The sequence below is a fragment of the Pelobates fuscus genome, chromosome 9 (assembly GCF_036172605.1).
Source record: "Pelobates fuscus isolate aPelFus1 chromosome 9, aPelFus1.pri, whole genome shotgun sequence".
In the NCBI taxonomy this organism is placed as follows: domain Eukaryota; kingdom Metazoa; phylum Chordata; class Amphibia; order Anura; family Pelobatidae; genus Pelobates; species Pelobates fuscus.
Window position 1 is genome coordinate 86,068,655 of NC_086325.1, and position 11,588 is coordinate 86,080,242.

Below are 11,588 nucleotides of genomic sequence, written 5' to 3' on the forward strand. Positions count from 1 at the left end.
ACGCACAGGAACAGAGGGGTTGAGGGCCCTGCTCAATGAGCTTACATGCTAGAGGGAGTGGGGTAAAATGACACAAAACGGTAAGGATAGTATTAGACTAGTGACGGTTGCAGAAGAGGAATCAGTCAGGAGCTATTAACAGTTTAATTGATACGCTTTTATGAAGAAGTGGGTTTTTAACGATTTTTTGAAGGAGTGGAGACTGGGTGAGCATCTAACGGAGGAGGGAAGCAAGTTCCACAGGAACGATGCAGCCCTCGAGAAATCTTGAAGGCGAGCATCAGAGGTGTGAGTACGGACAGAAGATAGACGTAAGTCTTCAGCAGATCGTAAGGTCCTAGACGGGACATACTTGTGTATAAGGGAGGATAGATAGGTGGGAGCAGCATTATGTAGCGATATGAAAGCAAAAACCAGAATTTTAAATTGAGCTCTATATTTTATAGGAAGTCAATGTAGGGACTGATAGAAGGGTGAGGCATGGGAGGTGCGAGAGGACAGGAAGATGAGCCTCTCTGCCGCATTTATTATGGACTGTAACGGCGCAAGTTGGGAGCACGTAAGACCACTGAGAAGCGGATTACAGTAGTCAAGGCAAGAAAGGACAGTGGAATGGACCAACACCTTAGTCGCATCTGTCGTTAAGTAGGGGCGGATGCGCGCAATGTTTTTGAGATGGAAATGACAGGATTTGGCGATAGATTGAACATGAGGCTTGAAGGAGAGGTCAGAGTCAAAGAGAACACCTAGGCAGTCAGCCTGCGTGGTGGAGCTGATGGTAGCACTGTTGACTTGGAGGGAGATAGACACAGAAGTAACAACACTGCGTGGTGGAGCTGATGGTAGCACTATTGACTTGGAGGGAGGAAAGACCAGAATTTCAGTTTTGGTCAAGTTTAGTTTAAGGAAGTGGGCAGCCATCCAGTTAGAAATAGCAGAGAAGCAGTCAGAGACACTAGTCAAGAGGGACGGGGAGAGATCAGGAGAGGACAGGTAGATTTGTGTGTCATCTGCATAGAAATGATATTGGAAGCCAAAGGAGCTAATGAGTTTACCAAGGGAGGCAGTATAGATGGAGAACAGTAGGGGACCAAGGACTGAACCTTGGGGGACACCAACAAAGAGGAGTTGGGGAGAAGAAGCAGAGCCAGAGAAAGAAACACTGAAAGAGAGCAGGGAGAGGTAGGAGGAGCACCAGGAGAGAGCAATATTTTGTAGACCGATATTGCGGAGGATGAGAAGAAGCTGTTGATGATCAACAGTGTCAAAAGCCGCAAACAGGTCAAGGAGAATTAGGATAGAGTAGTGACCACGAGATTTTGCAGCAAGTAGATCATTGGATACTTTGGTCAGTGCCGTTTCCACAGAGTGCTTAGTGCGGAAACCAGACTGAAGCGGGTTTAGCAGAGAGTTGGACTCGAGGAAGTCTGTCAATCTCGCATACACAATTCTTTCAAGGATCTTAGATGCAAAAGGCAGTAGCGAGATAGGACGATAGTTGGATGGGGCGTTAGGGTCAAGATTGGGCTTCTTAAGAATTGGGGTTACAGTTGCATGTTTGAAGGGTGATGGAAATATACCAGAGGAGAGAGAGAGAGAGAGATTGAGAGGTGGAGAAAGAGAAGAAGACAGAGTACGAATGAGATGCAAGGGAATTGGATCTAGGGAGCAGGTGGTGGGGCTGGAGCAGAGCAGAAACCTCTTCCAATGTAGCGGGTGCGAATGAACATAGAACAGCAGAGGGAGTGAAGTTAGGGGAAGTATTGTAAGGGGAAGAAGAAGGATGAGAGATCTCTTCTCTGATTGTAGAGATCTTGTCAGTGAAGTGAGTTGCAAAGTCTGAGGCGGTCAAGTTAGTAGGTGGAGGAGGAACAGCAGGGTTCGCGGGAGAGTGTGGTTATGAGGGTATTGAAGTAATTAACTTTTGCAGAGGAAAGAGCCAAGCTGTATGAGCTCAGCATAAATTTATAGTGGAGAAAGTCAGATGCACAGCGAGACTTTCTCCAACAGCGTTCAGCAGTTCAGGAGCATTTTTGGAGGTATCGAGTGAGCTTGGTGTGCCAGGGTTGTTGTTGGGGGCGCCTGCGGCGTTTAAATGTACAAGGTGCCATGATGTCTAGTTGAGAGAAGAGGGTGGAATTGTAGAAGGAGGTTGCAGAACTAAAACAGGTGAGGTTTGAGATAGGTAAAAATGCAGCGGATAGCATCCATATCCATTCTTCCCTTTACTTTGAGAATAAAATTGTCCCAAAAGGTTTCTCAAACTTTTTGGATATTAGAAGCTCAACTTTATAAAATGTGGATTACAATTGGGCTGTGTTTTATTTATTTAGCACTTCACCATTGGATTCTCACAGTAAAAGCCTATAATTGTATTATAAAAGTAGACATCACATACATTAATTTAAAGACTAATCATATATTGTGATATTTTTAATGTAGTAAATCGTTCTGATTTTTAAACACACAGCCAATTTGTGTCCTACCTTGCATACACAACTATTTATTTATTAGTTTATCATCTACCAACTTACAGTATCAGCAATGCATCTATTTTTTTATTTTATTTTTTACTTTCTTTAAACCCATTAAAATATTTATTGGGGGGGGGGGGTGCAGGTGGATATTATTTTTAGCTAAATCTTAAACTTAATTTTGTAAATCTACCCAATTCTTGACTAACTGGCTGTTTTTCAGCACAACTTAAAACAATTCACCTTTATCTTTTACTGACCTACTTGATAACAGAGTAATATAATCAAGGAGGTAAATGCATGACATTCTTTAACTATTAACAAGCCAAATTTCAAAATTCTCATTGCCTAGCTGATAAAAATCGAGTTGGTAGTGTTTCTATATATTGTAGACTTGCTGATTTTGTTCTGAATTGAGCAATTTGGCCGTCACTGCATCACAATTTAATGCCTAGTGACATGACCAGCTCCATGAATCTCTTATTCCTTTGCCAACAATAAACATTTCGCCTTTATACTAAGATTTGTTTATCTTTTATTGTTGTTGTTTTACCAGGATGAGTACTTTGAAATGTAAAGTCACGTTAACATTCCAAGCTCTGTACATGGCAGTATGTTTTAATCTCTGCTTCATAATTTACTCTTGTACGGTAAACATTACTGACAGTGTTCATGGGTTCCTATTCATTACCCGCATTGTATGATCTCAGTGTAGCTCAGCACTGACACCTACTGTACCACACAATGTAATGGAAGGCGGAACTAAATGTATAGGTTCTCAGTTTCCGGGGGAAGGATTACAACGACGGACCGGAAAAATGTGTTTGTGATCGGCGCCGTGTGCTCTATTAGCAGTGCTGTTAGTGGATCCAAAATGGCGTCGTCTGTGAGTATTAGTGACAATGTGTGTAGTATAGAGATTGACATGCTCATGTTTACTAACTTACATTTATTATTTGGGCATTGAGGACCCTCTCCCAACGTTTATTGATAATTAGTTTATTGATGGACAGCAGTAATTAATGATACTTAAGTCCTGCCCCCCTCACCCCCCCCTCCCCTCATAATATTGTAAAGCGCTGTGGAATCTGTTGGCGCCATATAAATGGCAATAATAATAATAAGTGTAATACCATTTTTCCCCCCACATCAAAATATGGTATTAGTTATTTCATTACTTGAGTAATCATAAATGAAGTTAACAATTACCAAATCATCATATGTTTTGTTCAGTTTCTCTTTCACTCTCTATCCTTATCCGCTTTATTTCTGTTTAATTTTTTTTTTTTATCTTAAGACTGTTACAATTTTATTATACAAGCAAATACATAACAAACTAACTAACAAACATACAAACATTTACTCGGTTTGTAATACCATTTCTAACGCTGAGTAAATACTGAGTCTAATACTTGTGTTACTTTACACGGAGATAAACCAAATTTTTTTTTTTTATTTTTTTTTTTAACCCAATTGTAGCATTTTTATTACAAACCTGGTATTACTTTTTTATACTTTTTTTTTTTTACTTTAGCGAATTGTATGGTCATTGAAAACAATTTCAGATAAATTATCCACAACCTCTTCTGTGTGTGCCAATGAGTTGGTAATCTCTCATTTTAGAGTAGTTTATTTCCTATGGCAGGATCAAGCATTAAATTGAAGTGTCCTGGTTTACCCTTAACCTTGGGGGAGGTCTGTTTGGTCATAAGCACCACTTATCTACTGGCACCAGGTACAATTTGAAGTCCTCAAACAATCACAGAGTTCATATGTGAGATGCAGAGAACTTGTATTATTATGTTTTGATTTGTCAATACACTAGTTTTTTTTGTTTTTGCAGCATGGCTTTGGACTGGTACGATCCTTCTGACAAAGCTAAATATTGTGGCCCCCATAGATCAGTGGTGGCCAAATATAGCCAAGGAGATGGACTGAAAATAAGCATTAACCAGGCATTCATATTAAGCCATAAAAGGCAAAGAAAAGAAGGATTACTTGTTGATGGTGTCCATTCCAAAATAACATGCACTACATATTTTAGTTCTTTGTTTTTGTTTTTTGTTTTGTTAGTAATTTTACCAGCAAGTAGATATGCTGTTATACATTTATATGATGTTTTCTTTTAGGATTTCAGAACAGATGTTAATCTGGCATGCAGAGCTGCTGACGAGTTTGTCAATCTGTACTATGAAACCATTGACAAGAGAAGAAGAGTAAGTGGTTAGTTGTTATTTTAGAGCAGGGGTGCCCAAAAGGTAGATTCTCCAGACGCTTTGCATGCTCTTAGAATACCTTTAAAATGCCAAAGCATCATGGAAACTGTAGTTTTAAAACTTCTGGGGATCTTCCTATTGAGCATACTTTCTTGTCACACTATCACTTATAAATAGTAAAAGTGAAGCTATACACTGCTAACAAATGTGTAGACATTGTTTTTGTATTTATTTATCTTTTTTCAGGACTCACAATTTTCTCTCACTTTTTGGAAAGTGGAAATCTAGCCCAGGAGAGAGAAAGTTTGAGTACCAGCAATAAACTATATGTGGCTATTTGGTAAAAGGGCTATACTAGGAGACTTTTTGCCTCAAGACAAAAGCTCCTTCTGGTGATAAGTATAATTGCCACCAATATTGTGAGCTCCCGGGAGCTTGCACTGAATGCATTGATAGTTGACACTCACACTAGACACCAGGGATGAGGATCCACCTGCTGGTGGAAATAAACTAACAGGAAAGGGTATTGTAAATACATTTTAAAAAAAATAATTATAGTGGAGGAGGACAAATCAAAATGGTAGTGGTATAAGGGGGCCAATGCAACCTTACATTCATAGATATATACTTGACATTTACACAAACTGACCCCTCACAAATGTATACAACTCTGCTTTCACACACATACAGTGATTATTTACAGGTTAATTCCCACACACTGGTTCTCTACACAAACATGTATTCACATCGCACACTGACCCTCAATACACATACATTTTTCTGTCTGTAAAAATGTGTGTACAATTTTAAGGAGGTACCATCTTCTCAGTAAATAAGTGATATGTAATTATTCATGAATTCATGTGACTTCATAGAAATTGGAACTTTTACAATCTGTCATTACATTGGGATACTCCTCACCCATTGGAGTGGTCCTTTAAAGGGATCCTATATTGCAAGGAAAACAAACCCGTTTTCCTGGCACTATAGGGTTAATAGGTTCCCCCCTCCCTCGGGGCTGAAGAGGGTTAAAACGCTTTCAGACACTTACCTTAATCCAGCACCGGCGGGGAAGACCTAATGCGCATGCGCGTCAATGACCGCACACGCATTAGACCTCCACATTATTCAATGAGGACTTCCAGCGTCAGATAACGGACCAAAAGTCTGTTTGGATTCCAGAAGTGTCCCCAGTGGCTGTCTGGTAGACGGCCACTGGGGGCAGACTTAGAGCTGCAATGTAAACATTGCAGTTTTCTGGAACTGCAATATTTTACATTGCAGCACTAAGTGCAAAAGGGTCAAAGCACCCAGACCACTTCAATTAGCTGAAGTGGTCTGGGTGCCTACAGTGTCCCTTTAAGTATTTAATGTTAATGCAGTAATTTGACTGTTGGGACTTTTCTTTAATTCCACAGCAACTGACCAAGCTTTACATGGATACAGCAACAATGGTGTGGAATGGGAATGCCATATCGGGACAAGCTGCCCTCGTTGAATTTTTCGAAATGTTGCCATCCAGTGAATACCAGGTCTCCATGTTTGATTGCCAGCCAGTCTGTGGTAAGATTCATGTAGGCTGCCATGTTTAATGAATAATATAACCAAACATAACGCTATATGGAAATGTTTAAAAATATGTAGTTAAGTAGAATATTAGGTTCTTGGAAGACATCAAATTGCTCAATATTGGAATGAGGGCTTGTCGTTTCAAGAGATATGACAGTTCAGCTTTAATGCAATTATTCACGCTTAAGTTAATTCTTCAAGCACCATAACCGCTGCAGCATGCTATAGTGTTTATGGTGCCAGCAGTACCTTGACGCCTGCTAACGGAAGTCAAATTGTTTGGTACTCCTGAGGTAAGCAGTGTAATATAGGGTTACGAGCCTATTGTTCTCAGTGAATGAGCTATGCCCTGCACAATTCAGTTTGAGAGGAACTTGCCCAGCAGGCTCTAGGTAAGATATCAAACCATTATTAAATGGTTTGACTATATACATTGGGGGCACTCCTGGCGCCATAACCTCAATAGCGTGCTGTAGTGGTTATGGAGCTTGGAGTGTTTCTTCAATGTTTTTCTCATGTAATCCATGATTTTTGAGACACAGGCTTGTCCAGTGTTTCAAGCAGTCTTTTCCCAGCCAATACATATTCTCTGATTTAATTTTTGTACTACTTAAGCACCTCTCATCTTTTTTTCTGACATACAAGCATGCAACTGCAGATAAATCCTTGATCTAAAATCTGCTTAGTGTCCCTGGCTGGTAAACGGAGTATAGACTATTGTGTGATATGTTGTCCAGCAGGTGGTGCTACAATCTCAAACATTTTATGTATATATTTTTCACTTTTTTTTCACTAAAAATTGATAAAGGACTTTATAGTCTGCAGTGCCAACTGTTTTTCTGTGAGCTCCTTGGAATCGGAAGGTTTTTGCTGGACTTTTCCTGTTTACCTTCATAGGTAATATAGTACAACTGTCATAAAGGGCATTGCCTGACCATTGTTATGAAGGGCTTCAATACAATTTGAGGTGGAACTTGATCGTGTTCTTACTCATGTTATGAAAACATTAGGCAAATGGGTCCTGACAAGTTATCTGTAATGAAGAAGTTAGAGCATTATCCAGGCATACTTACTAAATGCTAAGGATGTTAATCCTGAATGGGTTAAAAATGTGATCTAGTCCCTGATATACAGATTACATGAATATCATGCTAATCAAAGCCAGAAGGGCCTTCAGTGCATTAAGCCATTTGCTTCAGATTCTTTTTGTTTTGTGCATGACAATTTTTCCATATTATATCCTATATACCTATGGGGCAGATGTACTCTGGTTTATTGAACAAACAGGGAGTAACGAAAGAGCCAAAAAGGAAGGTACACTTTAGAGAACGGGGGGTAACCCCAAATGTAACATAGCAAAAAAAGGGCAGAAAGTGTACCTATGTATAATGAGTTGTTACTCAAAGATGCATAGATTCAAAAAGGACTACGGTAAACTATACAGAATATTCAACTGTAAGACAGAGTCTACCACTGGTCAATTGCTCAGCAAATTAAGCAAAGAAAAACAAATAAATTGTATTAATTAATATTAAAACCACAACGTGCTAGTGTACATAAGTGTTAACCAGAAATAGTGATTGAACTGAAAACCCAACATAGGTGTAATAAATATAGGAAGGAAGAAAAAAAAAAAAAAACTCTGGTTTATTATTACTTGACAAATACATCTGTACTTTGTAAGGCACGCCAGCTTCTTAGGCCTTTCCGTTTCAGCATTGCTGAATGAAAGGTTAAAACAGTTTGCTTTGGTACTTTGTTCATCTGTGTGTAAGTACTTGGCCGTTGTACATTGGAAAGAATCTGCTTTTTCTCAGTTGAAGATATCTCATGTCCTAAACCAGGGTTTGACATATTCAAGTTGTCTATGCATGATCTAGTAGACCACCCAGCTTTCCCTGCTCCCTTTGCATTCTTGTTGCATCCTCACTGATACACTATAGTGCCATGAGGAAGTGATATGATGTCACATCTTCCTTTGCCTTATCTGAACACAAAGTTTATGAGTGCGTGAATAAAAAGGAAAGCTGTCTTCAATTCTTGCTTCAAGCATATTCAGCCCACTTCCCCACCAGGAAGAATGACATATAGTAGTAAAAGATCTTGGACTGAGCTTTTTATGTGCGTTTAATTTACCCACCGGCCACCGTAATATAATTGACATTAGGTGATATGCGTATTGTTTATTTAATATGTACAGCTTTATTAGAATGACAGACATAGATGTACAGCAGGGCGCAACTGGGTGTTTGTCAGCCCCGTTCAGCAGCAAGGAGGGAGAGTGGGAGAAGTAATTCTGTTCTTCTTGCTCTGCTTCTTCGCACACCCTGCCAGGAGCCGGGATGTGACCTCATTCTTGCATCACCGAACAGTGCGAGAGAGCAGAGCAAGAAGACAGCAACCACACTAGACCCCAGAGAAAGTTTCCAATCCAACTCTTCCAAAGGTAGGAAGGCTGGGTGGACTTAAAGGACCACTATAGTGCCAGGAAAACATACTCGTTTTGGCGCTGAAGGGGGAGGAAGGGGTTGATCCCTTACCTTTTTTCCAGCGCCGGGCTCCCTCGGCGCTGGGACACTCCTCCCTCTTCTGACGTCCCTGGCTGAATGCGCATGCATGGCAAGAGCCGCGCGCGCATTCAGCCAGTCTCATAGGAAAGCATTCTCAATGCTTTCCTATGGACGCTGGCGTCTTCTCACTGAAAATCACAGTGTGAAGCGCCTCTAGCGCCTGTCAATGAGACAGCGACTAGAGGCTGGATTAACCCATAGGTAAACATAGCAGTTTCTCTCAAACTATGTTTACAGCAAAAAGGGTTAAACCTAGCTGGACCTGGCACCCAGACCATTTCATTGAGCGTGTGTCTTTTTCATTTTCATTGTGCGTGTGTCTTTTTGTTTAGGTGATTGTCTCCCCTCCAATGGCATTGGGAAATGTGTTTTTATGCAATGGCTCCTAGATTCAAAGTAATTTTGTCAGGCCCTGATGTACTGTATTTAAATTGAAAATATGTCTCAAAATTAGTTTTGGTTGTGTAAACATAATGGACACATCTAAGACTAGTTATTGATTGGTTTATTGTAGGAAATGCTATAGTAACTTTGTACGTGTTAGACTGTACTCTCATTCAAGCAGACAGGAAGACTATAAATAGTAAGTACTAAAAAGCATTACTTTACAATTCAACACCCTTAATTAGGCTTCAGTTTGTTTTGGATCAGAAAATGCCTGTCTGCCAACGCATCACACAGCAACCACATAGTCTCTGTTAACACCAGGGACAGAACAGCTTCTATTTACTTCCCATTTTGTTTCCCTCCACGCTATGCCATTATAGATTAGCAGCAATGGGAGGAGAGAGCAACTAATTAAACAAGCGTGTGGATGCACGTTCTATGTATGTCTGTGAGGTCATTGCACATGAATGCAAGTCTGTGTGTTTTTGTGGGTCTTTGTGTGAATATATGTTTAACTGAGTAGCTGACTTGTTAAATATGTCTTTTCACTTTGGGACCATTTGGTATTTAGTGTGTGTGTTTTAATAAAGATTGACTCCTAAGCTAGGGAAATATGTCAAGCCATATCCTATATATATATATATATATATATATATATATATATATATATATATATATATATATATATATATATATACACACACTAAACATAGCTGGTTTATCACGATCAACTCTGAAAAGAGCAGATTGATTATCCAAAGTTGATATACCACATTCTGTAGAGTAAAATGTTATGTTTCTGTAGGGCATTTTTTACATAACACCAGCATGGAAAATGCACATGTCTGTTACCTGTGGGATTTCACATTTTAGCTGCATTATATCCAAGTTGCAACATTAAACCTACTGATTAGGTTTTATATTTGGCATGAACATGCCACATAAAAACTTTCTTTGACCCACTACATTCTCTCTGCGCCTGCCAACCTTGTTCGATATTAGCTGGTGTCATCGTGATGTAAGCACTAAATTCTTGCATATGCATGACAGTACAAGCATACAAATGTGTATTGTTAAACAGCTAAAAAATAAAAAATCTCTGCAACTTCCTGCTTATTGATAGCCATGACTATTTAAATCATACTTAAATGTATTAAATACAAACCTCTACTCCGCACAAGCATATTTTAATTAATGTGCCCATTAAACTAGTTCTTTTTAAATATTAGAACTGTACAATAAAGTGAAGGTATTATTGTGTTTGAAATAATTTCTCCCAGATGTGACTGGCCATATCACCTGTTGTAAGATGTCATAATACGTCTATTGCTAATATTAACATAATTGACATATGCTTTGTTCCCTTGTCTTTTTAAAGAGCAAGCTACCCAAGGCCAGAAAACGGTTTTGGTTGTCGCCCACGGATCAGTGAAATTTGAAGGAAATAAACCACACTACTTCAACCAAAACTTCTTATTGTCTCTTCATGCAACAGCAACGAGCAACGTGTGGAAGATTGCAAGTGACTGTTTCCGTTTCCAGGACTGGGCCAGCTAGTGCAAGTGCTGCACATTTCCTCTCTGACGTTGTGTGCCTGGACCAAGATGTCTGGCTATACCTGTGACTGATCTTAGGACTGCTAGGATGTCTTGTCTGAACATGTGGCTGTAAACGTGTCACGATGCATGTATACGGTGCCAGACAACTGGGATCTGCCTGTGTACTGTTAACTATGTAGGAGCATCATTCCGTGTGTGTGTTTTCAGACATATGTTTTTTCTAAAGTATTTTTTTTCCTTAAAATCAGAAATTTCTAAATTTGAAAATAATGTAAAACCATTTAATGAGGTTTTTTTTTTTTTTTTTTTAATGCTTTTGAATAGATACAAACAGTGTATTTCTTGAGCTTTGTATGTATATTAAACATTGTTTAACAAAAAAGCCAATGTTTCATGCTGCTGTTTTAGATATTTAATTAGTAATCACATAAAACAAGTTACATTTTACTGTAATTTTATTTATTCTTTGCACGTAGACAGGCAGAGTAGTAACCTGTGGTGCCACTATCAGACAATTGCCTTTCTCTGCTTAATGTGAAATCTGGCCTTGCACGCGCACCTAGCAAGTAGTGATATATTAATGCATTGTAGCATCTCTCATGTGGAGGTCTGAATAAGTAATTTTTTTTTTACATTTATAACCTTTGCACTGCACAACACCTTTTTTTGTTTTGTTTGACTTTTAAATGTATCGATAGCACCCAACACAGTCAAATTAAGATTACATCTGTGTGTTACTATAAATGTAAAGATATTTCAGACAACATGACGAGCGATTTGTGTTTGTATTCTGAAGGGCGTAAATTAAAAATC

The 11,588-nt window shown here is 39.1% G+C and overlaps 1 protein-coding gene across 1 annotated transcript; it reads left to right on the plus strand.

Moving 5' to 3' along the window:
- Positions 1-3,286: 3,286 nt before the first annotated feature.
- Positions 3,287-11,122, plus strand: NXT2 (nuclear transport factor 2 like export factor 2). The gene is made up of 4 exons (XM_063430984.1): positions 3,287-3,360; positions 4,604-4,690; positions 6,109-6,253; positions 10,595-11,122. The coding sequence occupies exons 1-4, from the start codon at positions 3,349-3,351 to the stop codon at positions 10,771-10,773; spliced, it is 423 nt and encodes a 140-aa protein (XP_063287054.1). The 5' UTR covers positions 3,287-3,348; the 3' UTR covers positions 10,774-11,122.
- Positions 11,123-11,588: the final 466 nt, after the last annotated feature.